The sequence below is a fragment of the Stereum hirsutum genome (assembly GCF_000264905.1).
Source record: "Stereum hirsutum FP-91666 SS1 unplaced genomic scaffold STEHIscaffold_5, whole genome shotgun sequence".
NCBI lineage: Eukaryota > Fungi > Basidiomycota > Agaricomycetes > Russulales > Stereaceae > Stereum > Stereum hirsutum.
In genome coordinates, this window is record NW_006763135.1 from 163,676 (window position 1) to 180,377 (window position 16,702).

The 16,702-nt window shown below is 51.2% G+C and overlaps 5 protein-coding genes across 5 annotated transcripts; 3 read left to right on the forward strand and 2 right to left on the reverse strand.

Annotated features, from left to right (window-relative positions):
* Positions 1-939: 939 nt before the first annotated feature.
* Positions 940-2,001, forward strand: STEHIDRAFT_109648 (uncharacterized protein; the record flags this gene model as incomplete). The annotated part of the gene is made up of 2 exons (XM_007302470.1): positions 940-1,040; positions 1,227-2,001. 2 exons carry the CDS (start codon positions 940-942, stop codon positions 1,999-2,001), a joined length of 876 nt encoding a protein of 291 aa, XP_007302532.1.
* Positions 2,002-2,367: 366 nt separating this feature from the next.
* On the reverse strand, positions 2,368-4,231 carry STEHIDRAFT_109649 (uncharacterized protein; the record flags this gene model as incomplete). Its single annotated transcript, XM_007302471.1, has 5 exons — positions 2,368-2,478; positions 2,535-3,042; positions 3,095-3,273; positions 3,332-3,701; positions 4,029-4,231. 5 exons carry the CDS (start codon positions 4,229-4,231, stop codon positions 2,368-2,370), a joined length of 1,371 nt encoding a protein of 456 aa, XP_007302533.1.
* A 2,416-nt stretch (positions 4,232-6,647) lies between these two features.
* On the forward strand, positions 6,648-6,966 carry STEHIDRAFT_129836 (uncharacterized protein; the record flags this gene model as incomplete). The annotated part of the gene is made up of 2 exons (XM_007302472.1): positions 6,648-6,828; positions 6,893-6,966. 2 exons carry the CDS (start codon positions 6,648-6,650, stop codon positions 6,964-6,966), a joined length of 255 nt encoding a protein of 84 aa, XP_007302534.1.
* Positions 6,967-8,107: 1,141 nt separating this feature from the next.
* STEHIDRAFT_76378 (uncharacterized protein) lies at positions 8,108-9,942 on the forward strand (the record flags this gene model as incomplete). Its single annotated transcript, XM_007302346.1, has 7 exons — positions 8,108-8,342; positions 8,419-8,508; positions 8,618-8,884; positions 8,950-9,104; positions 9,171-9,206; positions 9,325-9,456; positions 9,641-9,942. The coding sequence occupies 7 exons, from the start codon at positions 8,108-8,110 to the stop codon at positions 9,758-9,760; spliced, it is 1,035 nt and encodes a 344-aa protein (XP_007302408.1). The 3' UTR covers positions 9,761-9,942.
* A 321-nt stretch (positions 9,943-10,263) lies between these two features.
* STEHIDRAFT_120065 (TPR-like protein) lies at positions 10,264-15,672 on the reverse strand. The gene is made up of 13 exons (XM_007302473.1): positions 15,639-15,672; positions 13,619-15,551; positions 12,809-13,562; positions 12,250-12,547; positions 12,039-12,181; positions 11,811-11,986; positions 11,542-11,743; positions 11,334-11,466; positions 11,187-11,277; positions 10,960-11,122; positions 10,515-10,895; positions 10,427-10,457; positions 10,264-10,367 (listed from the first exon to the last, which is right to left on the reverse strand). Exons 2-3 carry the CDS (start codon positions 15,536-15,538, stop codon positions 12,810-12,812), a joined length of 2,673 nt encoding a protein of 890 aa, XP_007302535.1. The 5' UTR covers positions 15,539-15,551; positions 15,639-15,672; the 3' UTR covers positions 10,264-10,367; positions 10,427-10,457; positions 10,515-10,895; positions 10,960-11,122; positions 11,187-11,277; positions 11,334-11,466; positions 11,542-11,743; positions 11,811-11,986; positions 12,039-12,181; positions 12,250-12,547; position 12,809.
* Positions 15,673-16,702: the final 1,030 nt, after the last annotated feature.

Genomic DNA, 16,702 nt, shown 5'->3' on the forward strand with positions numbered 1-16,702 from the left:
TTTGCGGAGCCACCGAAAGCTGTTGCAGTTTAACTGTGCACACCAAGGATGCTCACTTCCTCGCAGCTTGTAGCTTGTTGATAACGGTGGCGATTCTGAGCACGAGCACGACCATTTGCTCAGGTAAGTTGCAGGCATCCCTACAGCTCTACATATGCACTCCGTACCTCTGTCCTGTCCTTCCAAGTACCTTCCGTTCGCTCCATCTATTCGCAGCATTCCCGTATGACACCGCAATGTCTTCTCGCTCCCCGTCACCATTCTCTGTCCCCTTCCTCCACCATGTTCTGTACCATGGACAACGGGCCATGGATTCAAACGGTCCTGAAGAGACCCCGATTCTCCCTGCTTGTCCCGTGGAATTGTGTATATCATATCTCCATATACATCTCGAGGCTTGAAGACCACGGGTCTCAGTAGTAGGTACTTCGAACGACCCGCTGTCTATCCCTTCTTTTCAGGGAGCGAGAACTTTAAGTTGTTGCTGTGCTAGTTTGTACAGGAGACGTTCTCCCACTTTCATCGGCTCATAGCCCATCCAACTTTTATGTCGCATCGATGTACTGTACGGTATAGTAGTCTCAGAAAGGTCCTGCCCTTTGTAGTCAGGATTGCGATGTACATATGAATATATATATGAATTTTTGCTACTTTTCGGGTGCCACACAGCGACCAGAATCGCACTGACCGCACTGAGACGCCCTGACAGCCCTGACAGGCCCTGACGAGCTCTCGAGACCTCACGGACTTTCGCGGAACGGATCGTCAGGGCCGCTCAGGGCTTCTCAGGGCCTCTCAGGGATTTCCAAGAGTTCTGATGACTACACCGATACGACTAGATAAAGGGATTCGAAAGCAGGTATTCCTTTGTCCGGGCGGTTATGAACAAGTAAAGCAATACGCTAACACGAAAAACACTATTGTACTACGGTTGAGAGCATGCAAAACGGATGGCAACACGGCAAGTACGAAGACAGTGACGACGAAGCAGAGACACTGAGTAACAACGAAATAAGCATACGAAAAAATACGAATAGAACGTAATGGTGGGTAACATCGGGCGAGCAATGTACATTAAACGAGAAAACGAAAGAAGATGGCGCGTGTGATGAATGGGTACAAGCCCCATAGATGACAACATTCTTAGTCTCCAACAAGCGAAGCATGATGTCCAGTCCAAGCTAATCCTTCGACAAATCGTCCTTGAGAAAATCGTTGTATGTTAGCTTACGAGGCAAGGGCAAGTCGTTTGCGACCCTTGCAGAAACAGCTGGTACGGAAACCGGCGCGGGCACAGTAGAAGCAATTGTAGACCCAGACGCAGATGTCGATGCAGGTGTAGAATCAGTTACTGATGTAGGTGCAGATTCTGGCGCAGAGGTCTTTGCAGTGGAATCGGATGCAAACTCTGGTGCGGATGGAGCTGCTACTGCCGTAGGGTGGGAGTTGGATGTCGCGGCCACGGCATCGGAAGCAGATACTGGTGTCGCTTCAGACGCAACATCAGACGTGTCAGGGCACTCTGGCTTCAGATCTGAGACAATGGCCATGAACGTGGCCCACATCGTGAGTTCATGGCTGAACTCCTGGGCTTCCACCACGAGATCGGGTTCCTTGAAAAACTCGGCAACCTCGTCATTTCGTGGAACTACTTCCACTTCCGTAGCACGACGGGAAGCACTCGTACCACTGTCTGGTGCTTCAATGTCAGAGCAAGACAGTGTGGGGGACGGCGGTGAGGGAGGTACGACAGGATTAACGGTTGTATCCAGCGATTCAACGGAAGGGACACAGCCAGTAGCTCCAATGCCAGAGCAAGACAGTGTGGGGGACGGCGGTGAGGGAGGTACGACAGGATTAACGGTTGTATCCAGCGATTCAACGAAAGGGACACAGCCAGTAGCTTCGTCTTTTTGGTTGTCGGTGTGTAATACTGAGGTCGAGTCGTTTACGGGTGGGCTCGGATCCTTGGAGGGGGGCTGGGGCTGGGTATCATCCTGAGCATCTCCACGCTCAGAGGTCTGAGAATCGTCGTTGGTCTCGTCATGCGGTGTGTCTTGCCGAGACGGTGGTGGCAGCACTCGCTCCAGAGAAGCGATCTTGACACTGCCTGACAGATGTGAGCGTTTTCGTGGCACAAATGACTCTTCCAGCCTCGACCTCTTCAGGGAAGGTCGAAGGCCAATATCCTGCGGTGGAATAGAGCCCACAACAGACGAGAATTCGCTCGGGCCAATAATCGCGTCGGTGAGTGGGGCAGGTGAAACGAGTGAGCTTCCATGGGACGAATGAACTGGATGGGGTGCTTGGGAGAGTCCGCGACGATCGGTTTCGGGGTGAGGAACCGCTACATTTGTTGGAGGTGACTCAAAGTGGAATTTCGGCGTTTCTGATCCACGAGCAGTGGAGGTAGCTGAGCTGCCAAGCGCTGGCGATAGAGTCATTGACGATGTAGAGGGTGATGTGTAGGCTAAAGACCTAGAGATCGCGTCGTCTCCATAGAGGGCGGGATAGTACTTGGTGGGCAACCTTACCTGAGGAACAGGAACTGTATGAGATAACGCTCCGCTAGGCATGTCAGCAGACGGCAAGACCAAGGGCGGGGATGATGCAGAGGTATACAGAGCTACGAGATCTTCGCCAATGTGTGGTGTGAAGGGAGAGAATACCACTGGGCTATTCTCTGCTGGAGCGGTTCCCTGAGAAGACGGTCTCGCGGTCATGTTCTCCGAGCGTAGCTCAGGAGGAAGGTCTGCCTCCCTGATCGTCTTCCAGTCGTTGTATGACGACGTTCCCGCGTGCTTTTTATCGCTGCACTTTGCCTTCTCATCTTGATCACTTAAAGTAAAGAAACGCCATCGGTCGGCATATGCGGCTGGAACGGTCTCTCCGGGAAGGTACAGTATGGTGCCGAACCCTGGGAACGTCACCGCTTTTGGGAGTCCCTTGATCACGACAGGTCTCATTGCGCGGCAGGTGGAATATTCGTCTCCCTTCTTCGTCTTTCGGTGCCTGGCGTCGACCTGACCTGGTCGGCCCACGCTAAAGGGAAGAGAATAAGAGTCGGATAAAAGGAAGGGGTTGAAAGACTCACAAATAGCCGTTCGGACAAAGGTGGAAATTGCCACAGTACTCGAACTCAAAGGTGTCTTGAACCTCAAAGGAGTATTCCCTAATATGCGTGTTGGATTGCAAATGTCTGGTCGGGTGCTTCATTTGGGATAGTTGGCCGCTATTGCAGCAGCACGGGTTCGGGATCCCTATACGTTCCAGCTAATATGCAGGATCGATCAGAAAGCAATTAGGCATTTACAACTATGGTGGCACGTACACAGAGTTTGTTCGCCGGAGGCGGTTCTGTGGGTGCAATTTCGGGTGGATAATTACGCTGTGGATCCGTGAACACCCGAGCCAGGAGTTGAAGAGCGAGAGGATCTCGGTGAGGCAGTGCTTTGTAAGCACTGTATAGAGTTTCCAACGGACAGTGAACGTAGCATGCTGACGGAGTATCAAATGCGCAGGAACACATGAGGGTCCTCGATGGATCGGTGGTCGGAAGAATGGCGGGGTGGATCGCAGACCCTATGGAATGATGTGTCCCATTCGATGGTAGAGTGCCATGAGGCATGTGCGAGCCGGATGCGAGGGGACCCTGTGTTAGAGGCGGAGAAGGACTGGGCCATTGCCCCAATGTCTCAATACTATGACCGTGTCGGGCAGACATTAGCCCATCAGAGAAAGCAGACGAGCGTCGAAATGAGGACTCGGTGGTGGAAGTGAACTGGGCGAAGGGTTGGGAAGGGGTGGTAGGCACGTAAGGAGTTGAATGGGTATGCGACGGGTTGTGGTTGTGACCTGCGAGCTGAGAGGATGATGAAGACGACAAGGGAAGATGAACTGCTGAAGTTTGGAACTGTCGCTGAATCTGAGAGAAAAATGACCCGTAGGAGCTAGTGTCAGTTCTAAAGACGAAAAAAGGTAGGCTCTTCAGTGTCGACACATGGAACGATGCAGAGGATGAGGCGTACTCTCGAAAATCTGCCTGCCCAGTCCCTGACGTCTCAAAGTGTCCCGCATTCTCGGGGAATATCATACGGGTGGCAAAATAGGAACTACTCGATTCTTGTGGAGGCAGAATGGCCTGGCTGGAGGCGGAAGGCGACTGGGAGATCGTCGAAGGCCACCGATTTCGACGCGCGGGGCCAGGTGCCGAGTGTGTTTGACCAGACATGGACGTCCAATCTGGAGGATCGATGATGATGAGGTGTCGATGGTGTTAGGCGACGACGCGGATGCAGAGTATGGCCAGGAGTAGAATCGCAACAACGACAAGTGGAAGTCTGCCAACGAAGAGGTTGTGAGAGGTTAGAGAAAGAGGGAGGTCAGTGAGGCCGAGTGTGACAGTCGTGCGGAAGTTCAATTCGCGTGACCAGTCGCGTCCACGGACGCTCCCATCCTCATCGCCCCGAGCGGTCACAGCCGAACATTCCGTACGAAGCCGAACCTCACAAAGGCCCTTCTCAAAAGAAACGTAGGAGTGTCTTATAATGAAATTTGCATGTAAGCCTGTAAAGAGTATCAATGTAAGCCATGTTTCACAATCAGTACCTTGTTCGCTTGAACAGACAGGGTGATTTGGCTGAGCAACTACTCACCTTTTCTCGTCGGTTAGAGTTGAAATAGACACAGATCCCTACTGAAATGAGAGATTAAATACATTTTTACGAAGTCGATGGGGAAACGTTCTTTTTTGTTCACTTATGTTAGTTGACAACTCTATCGGTGGACGGCGGGATTTCGGGATGCGAAAGGGGTTTCAATTTATTGTGAACAAGCATATGAATGACATGGGCGACGTGGTGAAAGCAGCCACAAAGAGACATGACGGGATTTGGAAAGGCGATGGAGGATAAATATCAGCAATAACAGAAGATGGAAAAGTCCGTCCATGAACGGTAAAGAGGTGGTCAGAAGCTGAGATAGAAAGTATATGTACGCTATTGCCGTGATATTAGTGAATACTGACCGTACAGAGCTCGTAGATTAGGTTCGGGAGAAGATACTATGCCGAGTCTGCGCAATGATGTACCAGTAATACGGATACTTGCCTCTGGCAGCGTGTCGAAGTACGTCGATGTACTGTCAACAACACATGGTGGGATGCCCAATATAGTACCCCAGCGCTAGGAAATACCAACCATACGATGAAAGAATACGATTTTACCTACCGCTTGTCAGCCACCGACGAAGGCATCAGCGGACAATACCGGTCTGGTAAACGCTCTATCATGGTGCAATAGATTTATGTGAAGATAGATCGCGTGTAGTAGTATCGAGATTCAGAGATGGTACGAGGCCGATCATGCGAGAATAGAGCAAGCAGGATTCGAAGCAAGTCCGAAAGTTGTGTAGTCGGTGCCAGCAGCGCTACGGTTGACTGTCGAAGTTTGGATAAGTCATACATTCGACCAGGGCTTCCGTGATAGTAAATATACTTCTCCGGTTGCCAATTCAGTATGTTAAAAGGGTGGCGGTTGAGGTGGTAACACACAGATATCTCCCTAGTCTTCGGTGGTGAGGTGACATCCCGAGTTCAACATTGGCGAGGGACGTGATCCTGACGTGGCGCGATAAGAACCACAGCGAAGACTGCCAGGACAAGTTGGAGCTGTCTGAGGGGGAACGAATGACTACTATAAGCGCATGAATGGCCAGTGCAGTAACCTCCTGTATGCGTGAATGAGGGCGATCGAAACCGAGCTGAATGTTGAACATAACGAGGATAGATCGGAGAGTTTCGGAACGAGTGAAGCATGGAGGATATTTGGCATTATTTGTGCACAATCGCCACAATACATCTGCACGCTGTGGCGCCCTGCCTATCACTTTACTCTCTTCCCCTCTGCATGCTGAGAACAGCTACTGCCTTGGTTTTCATAACACATGATTTTAGTTTCGGTATAATGTCACTAACAGAGCTCAAAAGATAGTTACCAATGGTTCGGGCATAGTCCATTCGAAGAACAAGAACAAGAACGGCCGCCAACTCATGTTCTTCGCTAGTTCTACGTCGGCAGACTTCTGTCCCTCCAACTAGGTATTCTTCTGGCTTGTCGATGCAAAGTCTCTCATTGAGGCATGGAAAGGTGCGTACCTCCTTGTAATATTCTCAATGCGAGTGCGAAGAGGTACATGCGTCGCCCTGACCTAGTCCCAGGTTCCTCGTCGCGTTCAACGTACTTGCATCTCCCAGCACGACACCAAGACAAGTTCAAATGGGATCATCGAACCGTCTGATGTGGTGAAGAGCTCTGGGTGTTGTACGGAAGGATAGAAGATGGGTCACCAGAGGAGGTTCAGAAAGGTACGTTTCATTCGAGCACTCCCTTTGCTACATTGCAATGGTACCCAGGCCGTATTGTGGAACTTCGTTTCGTGTCTGTGAAGACGAATTCCGTTCTGGTTCTGCGATTCAAACGAACCGAATGCTTCATGGTCTTCCATTTACATCGTATCTTTGTGCGAGCGTGTCCCATCATTTCCGTCCAGTACAAAGTCATGCGAGCACAAACTAATCATTTATCTCATTAGTTGCCTTGTTCATCTTTCTCCTGCTGCCCCCCGTCCTCCTGACAGAGGCGACCAACATGCCTACATATGTGCCTAACGTGATGTGCTCGCCACACCACGAAGGCCGAAGCAAACCTCCATCAAGACTGGTTCTTGACGAACCGAAGCGTACGACGGAAGTCGTTGGCGGGTACGAGCTGGGAGAGGGTACCGAAGACGGTGGATGCCTTGTGGATGAGAGTGGTCTGCTGCGGTTATGTGAGTATCTATCGAGGAGTCCAGGTTCTGCTGGTGCGATCGTATTGATGTGTTCAATGTTTAGACGCCTTTTCCGAGCTGCTGACGTTCATAGAACAGGGATGCGTGGTCTCGGGGAACTTTCGAGTAGGATGGTAATATAAGTGAGTCTGTTTCGATAGCTCATCAGTTGACGGTAAACTCAGACCCTCCTATTACTTACAATCGACCGCCGGGTCGAAGTGGTATTATAGGCCCATTCCACCCATACTACTCGTCACCAACTGCCTGCCCATCGTGTTCTTCATCGGAGTCTTGGCTTCAGCCTTGTACTGACATAGTTCCTCTTGAATAGCTTGTTGTTCTTGCGCCTTCAGCGCAGCCCTCCGGGATACAGCGTCAGCGGGGGAGTTCATTTCGACTAGTGAAGCTTGTCGAGAGGAATGTGTGCAACCCATCGCGTACGATTCTCGTTGTGCCAGTACAGTGTGATGTGGATGGTTTGGTTCACATCGCGTGGACGTATGAAAATATGCGGAGATGACGATTCGATGACGATCGTTGCTTGGAGCAAAGCAACTTCGAATCTCCGCGTGTAAGGTTCGCAGAGCGATAATCCACGTGGTGAGAGATCTACTGATGGTCTGGCCATACGACCTTATTCCATTGTTCTCGTATGTACTGCCGCAGAATCCTCCAATCAGTTTCGTATCGCCCAGGTTATTGCCCATGCATCTACCGAGACCACTAGTACTGTCCTCCGACGTCCCGGCTCCTCTGATTGGCCGATAAACATTGCCTCAATTTCCAATCAACCATCTTGCGTTTCGGAAGGATATGCGACTTACTCGTCTACCAAACTCTCAGGAAATATTGCGCACAGTCGTGGTCACAGGCGACCCCATTTGCTGCAGGTTCTTTTTTAGTGGGGGAGACTGACCGCAATCAAGTGTCACTCCAGACAAAGAAACGCGTAAAGCGCGTGACGTCACGCGTTCGTGACTCGCGGATGCCCCGAAGTCTCTTCCGCTCAATTACCCCTATCTTTTTTCTCTGACCGCGAGGGTACTCTGGATGTTCCTCGAAGCTGCTCAACGCGGCCAATACGAAGATATCCGAGCACAATGAATTTTGCCCGCGGCCTCTCAGCGGAAATCTTTCGCTTGAGTCATCATGGTCACCATCCGTGCACAAATCCTACTTCCACATCTCCAGTCTTTACGTTTGCCATCGTCTCACAGCTCCAAGCGCAAGGGATAGCACACATAGACGATATATCGCTTCAATCTTCACAACAGTAATGTCCTCCTCACCTCAAACCCGTAAAAGAGTTCTCGGGATTGGTTCCCCTCGTTTCGCCCACACCGAATTCGAAGACCTCAAACAGATCGCAGACGTCTTTTGGTTCACACCGGAGACGCACCCGCAGGTCGTGGATGGAGTGGCGAGGCTAGTAAAGGAGCATGGGCCTATGGACGCCGCATACGTGTTGTTCGGAACAGCGAATTATGGGCCATTTATGCAGGATGTATTGGGTGAGCTTTTCTCCACTCGGGTTGGAACGCGTGAAGGTCGGATGGGGGCTGATTTGATTTGTGGTGGTGCATGCAGGTCCCCTGTTTCCTGGATGTGGGCTGTTCGCGTCCGGAGGAGCAGGCTATGATGATGTTCCAACCGAATGGCTCGCTGAACACGGAGCATGTACGTCTTACTCTTTCTCCTCTCACATGCGTACCCATTCTGGTCCACGCCCTTCCTGTCTTCAACTCGTTTCACTTTCTTAACTCAACTCTCAACGTTCCCCGTCTAGATGCAGCAAACACCCCCACCGCGGTGACCTCCGCCACCGCCGACCTCACCCTCTTCCTCACCCTCTCCGTCCTCCGCAACACCTCCTTCGCCGAATCCGTCCTCCGCCAAGGAGTTTGGCGAGACGGGTTAGAATTGGCGGAAGACCCAGACGGGAAGACATTTGGAATCTTCGGGATGGGCGCAATTGGGAAGAGTGTGGCGCGGAAAGTCGGTATGCTGGGTATGAGAGTGGTGTACTTCAATAGGCGGAGGTTAGGCGAGGAAGGTAGGTTTGGCCATTTGACTTCTTACTGAGACGACTGGATGCTGATAAAATCTTTTTACGCATAGTTGAGAAGGAACTGAACGCTACGTATGTGTCTGAAGACGACCTATTAGCACAGAGCGATGTGCTCTCGCTGCATTGTCCATTGACCCAAGAGACCACTGGATGGCTCAATGCCGAGCGGATAGCGAAGATGAAGGATGGCTCCTTCCTCGTAAACGTGAGTCTGATCCTCACTTTATCTTTCGAAGCCTAATTTCCTAACCTGATCTCAACATGTCCATAGACCTCTCGTGGAGCCGTGGTCGACGAACAAGCCCTGGTAAATTTTCCTGCTATCTTTCTTCCTAGCTCCCACACACCCGCATCGTCCCTCTAAACGGGGACTTCTTTGCTGACCAACGCCTTCCATCATTCACACCACGTTTCGGCTTGGACAGATCTCAGCTCTCGAATCAAGAAAGATCCGTCGTGCAGGCCTCGACGTTTTCGTTAATGAGCCCAAGCCGAACGAATGGTTCACCAAATCGCCATTGGTGACGGTACTGCCACACTGGGGCGCGTTCACGACCGTAAGTCCTCTTTTGGCCCTCACTTTTTTTTCCCTAAGGGGCGCGCTTTTTTTGATCCCTCGATCCCTCCATCGAGTGCTCGATTCCACTGGTCCCCTCATCGTTTTCTTCGTTATTTGTGTCGTCAATAAATTTTCGAGGACGGTTATGGACGACTTGACACTTATGCGGATATATGTTACAGGGCACGATTCATAGAGGCGAACGTGAAGTGCTGGATAACGTCAAGCAGTTCGTGCTCACGGGAAAACCACGATACCCGGTCAACAATCCAGTGAAGAAGAGCTCAGCGTCAAGTTCGTAGACGCCGCTTTGAATTTTTTACATCCGGGTTGGACGCTCGGTGGTGGCGGATGGACAGACCTTGATCGAGCGAATGGGAGGAAGGTCGTGCATGGTCGCTCGTTTGTAAACATAACGGGAAGACAGTGAAGAATGGCACGGTATCATAGGATGACATTTATCGCTGAACAAATATGAAAGATGTTAAAGACCCTCCATGCGGAGTGCAAAAAGGCGCGGCGTCCGCATCCGGCTTTCGCCGAGGCGTCTCGTGGTCGAAGAACTCTCATCGCAATTGGCGTGGCAACATCTCCTCGACACAGTATCTCTCTGTCTGGTCCTGTGCGTCTTCGCCAGCTTTATTTCTTGGCTATCTTGTTGTTAATCTGTATGTTCTATGCAGACAACGACCGTCTACTCGGATCTGTATCGATGGACTCAGCCACCTCTGCAGCCACCCTCAAAGAGGAGGGCAACCGAGCTTTCGTGGGCAAAGACTATGATACCGCTCTTCTCAAATATGATGAGGCTCTGCGGTCCATGGGCATGATCAATCTTTCCGACGGGGACCGGAAGCTTCAAGCTGTCATGCACACGAATAAATCTGCTTGTAACGCCTCCTTAAAGAAGTCTGTACTTTTTCCCTTCAATGCTGAGGCACGCATTCCAAGCTCTTATGACCTTCCAGGTACCCGGAGGCTGCAAGTGATGCGAAAAAGGTAGCCCAACTTTCTATGTTATTGCCTTACGTCTCACTTCAATCGGAAACGTTGCAGGGTACCGATATTGACCCTATGTTTCCAAAAGCTTGGGCACGATTGGCGACTGCACAACAGGTGGATACCACGGTTTCATCCGGAAATAGTGTCCACTTTGACATTTGCGCATAGGCTATGCATCTTCCGGTCGATGCCATTGCTAGTTGGCAAAGAGCCTTAGCTCTGCTCTCCAAAGAGAATTTGTCACCTTCCGAACTGACGCAAAAGAAACAATACACTGAATCTCTTCGGAGGCTCACAACTGATGGATTGCCCAGCGCCGTGCCAGAACCTGACGATAGAGCCCCAATTTCTCAGTTTCGTATCGAGGATGCACCTTGGACGAGGGCGTTGGCGATGGTAATGCCATTGTATGATGCTGGTGATATCACGAGTAGCGTGCGTAAAAATAAACTCTCTAGTACGTATCCTGCCTTCTGACATCGTCGTCGTCGCCACGAAGGCCTGGGCGATCAAGGAGGCATACGCAGTACGTTCCTTTCCCATTCACCATAGATACGCTTTCACTGTCCATTCAGTGTTGGGTAGAGGGTGAAAAATGCATGAAGACCATCAGAAAGATGACGGGCCAAGGCGGCCTTGTAACGTACGCGGGGTCGACTGGGGTATGTACCTCGGTTTGGTTCCGCAGAAACCTGATTGTTCACAGCAGCAAACCACCTAATTTAGGCCCTCATGTACTTCACAAATGCTGTATTAGACGACTGTCGTATTTTCCATATTGATAGCAGCGAATGGTTTGCCAAGTTTGATTTGAATGGTACGCTCAACTTTGTCTCCAAGATAGTACTTCAACCTCCTGAAAGCTACTTTCAGCACATTTCGAGGAGTCTCAGACACGCGCACCTTCTGCATCTGAGTCTATCCCTACCATTACGGGCCAGATAAAGCGACTCTTTCTAGAGGGTGGCTTTAAGCTCTCTCGGCCTGCTTTTGGGACCGTTGTACGGTGCGTCGCTCTACTGAGTCATGTCCTTCCTTTTATCGCTGCAGAACATGTACTGAAGTAGTCTGAATATGCTAGGAAGCTCGTTATGTTAGCGTTCACCCGAGCTACCGTCATGAACGATCATATCAAGTCGACTGGTCTACTCGATAAAGCGTTAGACATTCTCGCTTGGGGTCAACAGGAGTGGGCCACCGCCAGCCGAGATGAAAGGGGTTCAGTATTGGAAGATACCTGGATCAGAGGAGTACGGACCATGCGGCTAGAGCATTTTGTCCAGGTCGGTGTTCTATTACACGTTCGGTTAACTTATAGTAGCTATAACCAACTAATGTATCATTATACAGGCATTTCGCACCACAGAAGGCGTAGACGCTCGATTCACGCTATACGGGCTTCAATGTTTAGCTCAGGCCGCTTTGAATGAGGTGGAGGCTGCGAAGGATAGTCTTCCAGAAGTAATGAAGATGGGTCCTGGTTTCACGAACGCATTCTATCGGTACCCCAAAGCCGTCGCCCTCAAGTAAGCCGTTTTCGTCCCCAACATCGGCCCACGCCACTAATGCGGGCGACAGAACCCAGGGATTTGTCTTCAATCAACTTGCTCAAGCCTGCCCTCGCGAAGAGAAGGAGAGAATATTGGATCTATTTGGCCAATCTGGGCGGAAGTATCTCGAGGCGTCAAATATATATCCCAAAGATGATGAATATCACTGTTGTAGGCCTACATTCTGAACCATCGTCCGCTTCATACCGCCCGCTCTCAACTATCTTTCTTCGTGACAGATTGGAAATGTGTTGCTATGATCTCCTTATGCCGCTCTCATGCCAAATTATCTGAGACCCTCCCTCTCATCCCTGAGATACGCGACTCTATCGTAGCGTCCAAGCAGATTTGGGACCGGGAGATCACGATGATACGTCAAGCGGAAGGATTCATGGAGGATTTCGAGGAGATTGAGGCCGAAGTTAGGCCGAAGCTTGAGGCAGGAACGTTGACGATGGACGACAGGTATTGGTTAGAGGGGTATGAGTATGACGATCTCGGGCAGAAGATTTGCTGATGTTGTGTTAGTTGTCAAGAGTGAGTTTTGTCTTCGAATCGACGTCCCTGCTTGGTCGAATGTGTCCAATACTATGACCATGACGGCGGATATTTACCGCCTGTACCTGTTCGTAACAACGCTGAACTGTTTCTGCGCTGCGATGAACATTAGAAGAAACAGTCGACCCAATCTAGTGGACAAGAGAAGTACAGACAAAAGATAGCGCTACATGTTGTCTATGTTACAATAGCGTGTTCTTCCCGATTGACCGTATCTTATATCTGACGCATAACTTCCAGCCTAAATTTCGCTCTTGATCTCCTCCATCAGCTCCTCCAACCGCACCCACTCTTTTTCATCCTCAAAGTTTTCCCTCGCCCTTCCCATGAATGTCCTCAATATACTCCTCGCCTGTACCGCCCACTTCCTACCCGCACCCTCTCCCACCCTCGGCCCGAAGTTCCTCAGCATCTCAACGATCTCTTCCACCTCCCTCACAGCTTCCTTGAATCGCTCTACATCCGTCTCGCCCTTCTCCATCGTACCCGCCACACTCAACCTGTACGCTTCCATATACGCCTTTAAGGCGTCTTCCCACTTTGATTGCCAGGTCAAGAGTCGAGCTCTTGCCCGGAATACACGCGGCGAAGAAACGCGAGGAAGAATGATCCGCACAAACAAATCCTCCACGCGTCTCGCCAACCCATGTCCCTCGTTCGGGTTATGCATTGGAACACTTCCGGTAGCACCGTCGACAGCGTCGTTTTGGTTCGCGGGAGCACGCGTAACAGCGTCAACTAGACGGTCGAGAACGTCTTCGTCTACGGCTTCTTCCCCATCTTTTGCTGCACGTTCTTCGACTATCCGACCAAGGGCCCTGCACGCTTCAGAGAGCTCTCCGATGTCCATGGCGATGATCATGTAGTTGGACCACATCCGCCAATTATCGTAAGAGAATTTGAGGCCTTGTTTCAGAGCGCGGAAAGCGAGCATCTTGTTATCAAAGGTCGATGGCGTTTTCCTACTGGTCAGGTCTGTCTCATCGGAATCCTCCTGGCAAGACGTCAAGAATTCAGGTCAAGACACTTGGTGATGTGAAGTAGACGAACCTTTTCGGCGACTCCCTCGATAGTCTTTTTATCCGAACCCTTCATTCTTAGATAAACCGTCGCCAGGTTGTTCCAGCTCTCCCCGTCCTCTTCATCGAGCGCCACACACCGCGCAAACGCGTCCCTCGCCCCAGGCCAATCCTGCAATCTCACACACGCGCATCCAAGGATGAACCAACTCCTCGACATCAACGGATTGATCGCCACCGCTTTCCTCAAACACTCCGCTGTCTCCTCCCACTCTCCCCTGGCGAAGTGCCACCCGCCCAAACTACGCATTGCCCGTCCGGCGGTGTTCTTCGAAAACTCCCATGCATGCGTATAGTGCTTCTCCGCTAATGCTGGTTCAAGATCGCCCAGTAAACACCAGAGTTTGGCTTCGCGGGCGGCGTCAAATGAGGAGCGTTTGGTCGTGGAGAGGGATTTCGATCGAACGAGGACAGCGTCAGCCTCTGCTTTTCGGCCCTCGAGAAGATCGCGGACGACATTGATAGCCTTGTCCGATTGTTCGAGAGCCTGCCAACACTTGACTGCCTCCTCCCACATCTCCAGGCGTTCGAAGATCTCTAGCGCTGATTTGACAACACCGATGCTCAGGAAACGAAGGGCAAGCTCCCGCTCCATCTCCCACTTGGAAGGAAGAGGGATGGAATGAACATAAAGGAGTCGTTCACGAGGACTGGAGTCTGCTGTGGGCATTTGATCGAGTAGAGCCTGAAGCTGGAGGGTGGATCGTTCGACGGTACGCGTGCGGTGGGCTTCAAGGCGCGAACGAAGAAGGAGGGCCATGGTATGAACGGACCAGTTTTCCGGATGGGAGATGACACGAGCGATATAGGGAGACATCTGCTCGTTGGTGAGACCGTGGGTAGGTGACGTATTTCGAACGTTAAGACAGAGGGAGAGGAGGATACATTGATCGAGAGGATGAAGAGAAGGCTGTGAAGACGGGTCAAGATGGCCTAAAGTCGATCCAGGGGCTGAAGGATTAGAAGAGGTGTACTCCGTCTGTTCGAGGAGGGTATCGTCGTTGAGTGCCAGCGTCTCGGGTAATTGTGAAGACACTGTGTGGCGCGTAGCCGATGGGGCGCTATCATCACGATCTCGACTCTCGGCGAGGAGAATGAGCTGCGTATGGTCGGTCTCCTGGAACTTTGTTCGCTTTCCAAGAGCTCCAGTGAGCTCATACTGAAGTTCTGTGGCGCGCGCGGACCGGAGGAAGAAATCGAGGGCGGCTTTGTCGTTCCCTTGGTAGTGCTCAAGTAGTCCACGCTCAAGCCACAATCGACCGACCAGGTCCGGATGAGGAGCTAGGGATTGCGCAAGCTTTTCGATAGATATCATAGCATCGTGGGGGACAGATGCTGGTTCGTCAAGGAGCTGCTCGTGGACATTCCAAGTGCGTAGACGCCACCACTGAATTGTGGCGACATGAGCGTAATCAAGGTGAAACAGGATCTGTGCCAATCGGAAGAAGAATGGGGATTGGGCAAGATGGTAGGCCGGCTCTCCACCATATGCGAGCTCCGCTATAGATTTTTGGTCCAGGATATCGTCGGTCAACGATTCGGAAGTGCCGAGGACGTCAAAGGGCTTGACGTCTAAATCAGGACCTGTCCAGTTTACCTGCATGAAAGCATTGAGGAAGGCGACTGCAACGGCTAGCCTGGAAAGCTCCTGCCCGTAATTTTGCGCTGGTTGGAAGGAGAACCATGAGGATATCGGATCGTTCGCGGACAGGTTTGGCGAGGTCGACAAGAGTTGCCGGGTAAGCGGAGACGTCAGCACGTCCTTGAAAGAACCGTGGACCACATCTTTGACCAACTTGCACAGCGTGGAATCAAGCGACAGGTCGGCAGTATCATCCCATTCGCCTGTCAGTAAAGAGGATTCGAGGCTGATACTGGGAGGCATAGTCATTGTGTATGAACGCCTAGATGACAAAGAATCGATTGAAAATTTCAGCTAGTGAGCCTATAGCTCTACACAGTCGTTTTACGATGATTGATGCTGCATTTACCTGTCAGTTATGTGTAATTATTTTCTTCTCCAGGATTGGAGGCGAGTTTCGACTACAACAGGCGTCTTGCTTGTAGGTAGAGGAAGGAAAGTGGCGAGCAAGGACGGAGGCGGGGCCACCTCATCGGCATTTGCCGCGCACTCACTTACCTCAGCAGGATCTTTGTTCCAATTTCCAAATTTGTTTCCTTGCTTGAATTCCTACAGTTGTTCCCTCACACTCGCGGGCGCACTGATCTATGATCGGGCTCTCAATCATTTCACACTCATCGTGTCTGGGCGTGGACCTGTTCACTTTCACCGATCATGTAATAGGCAAGCGGACTGATTGGAGTCGTAACGCTATGAGAGGAGGCACGACACGGTTGAATAGCCCTTCGCTTTGTCCCTCTCGCGATCAGGCGTCACTTACGGGCTCGCTGTTTCGGAAGCGTTCTTGTCAATCCCCCTTCAAAGCCAACAGCCTCCTAAGCATATCTCGCTCGGACAACGCCCCACACTTCGTCGTCATGGCTCTAAGTGGTGCCAGCACCCACGACCCTTATTAGAGGTTTTAAGATACGGGCGCTTCAGCGGTTTGGGGACAGAGCTTGGGAGAGCCCAGAGATCAAAGTGGCTCTGGGTTCCATGCTCCACATCAGCGACTTCGCGCCGCCTCTGCATAGAGCGCGCCTTGTCCGCTCTTTATTCTGTGCCAGTTTTTCCTCTATTCCTCCCGGGATACTGTGTACCTGCGCCGTCAAAACATAGCATGAAGTTGCTAGAGGGAAATAGATGCTGTATTACCCTCAGCAGCATCCGAGGGATCGAGGCGGAATAGTCCGAATGCTTCTGCCTTCGTCGTATGCGGGGCTGGCGCTCCAGGTGGAGCAAAAATCCGGCCAGACAGATATGAACTCTGGGCCCGTTTCTTAAAACCTCTATTACAGTGCCAATCGCTCGCATACGGTAACATGTCATCTTCGAACTTTCCATGAGTCTTTGCCTCATGCACCAATATAAAAGGGATTAGGGTCTTTTTCCTCAGCCCAGTGCCGCCCATCAAGCCTCGTAAGCCCTCTGTAC

Excerpts from the sequence above, each read along its gene's own strand:
- STEHIDRAFT_120065 (XM_007302473.1), bottom strand. The coding sequence starts at position 15,538 with ATGACTATGCCTCCCAGTATCAGCCTCGAATCCTCTTTACTGACAGGC. Across the intron at positions 13,563-13,618 it reads TCGAGGGAGTCGCCGAAAAG|GAGGATTCCGATGAGACAGA; the intron begins GTTCGTCTACTT and ends ACGTCTTGCCAG.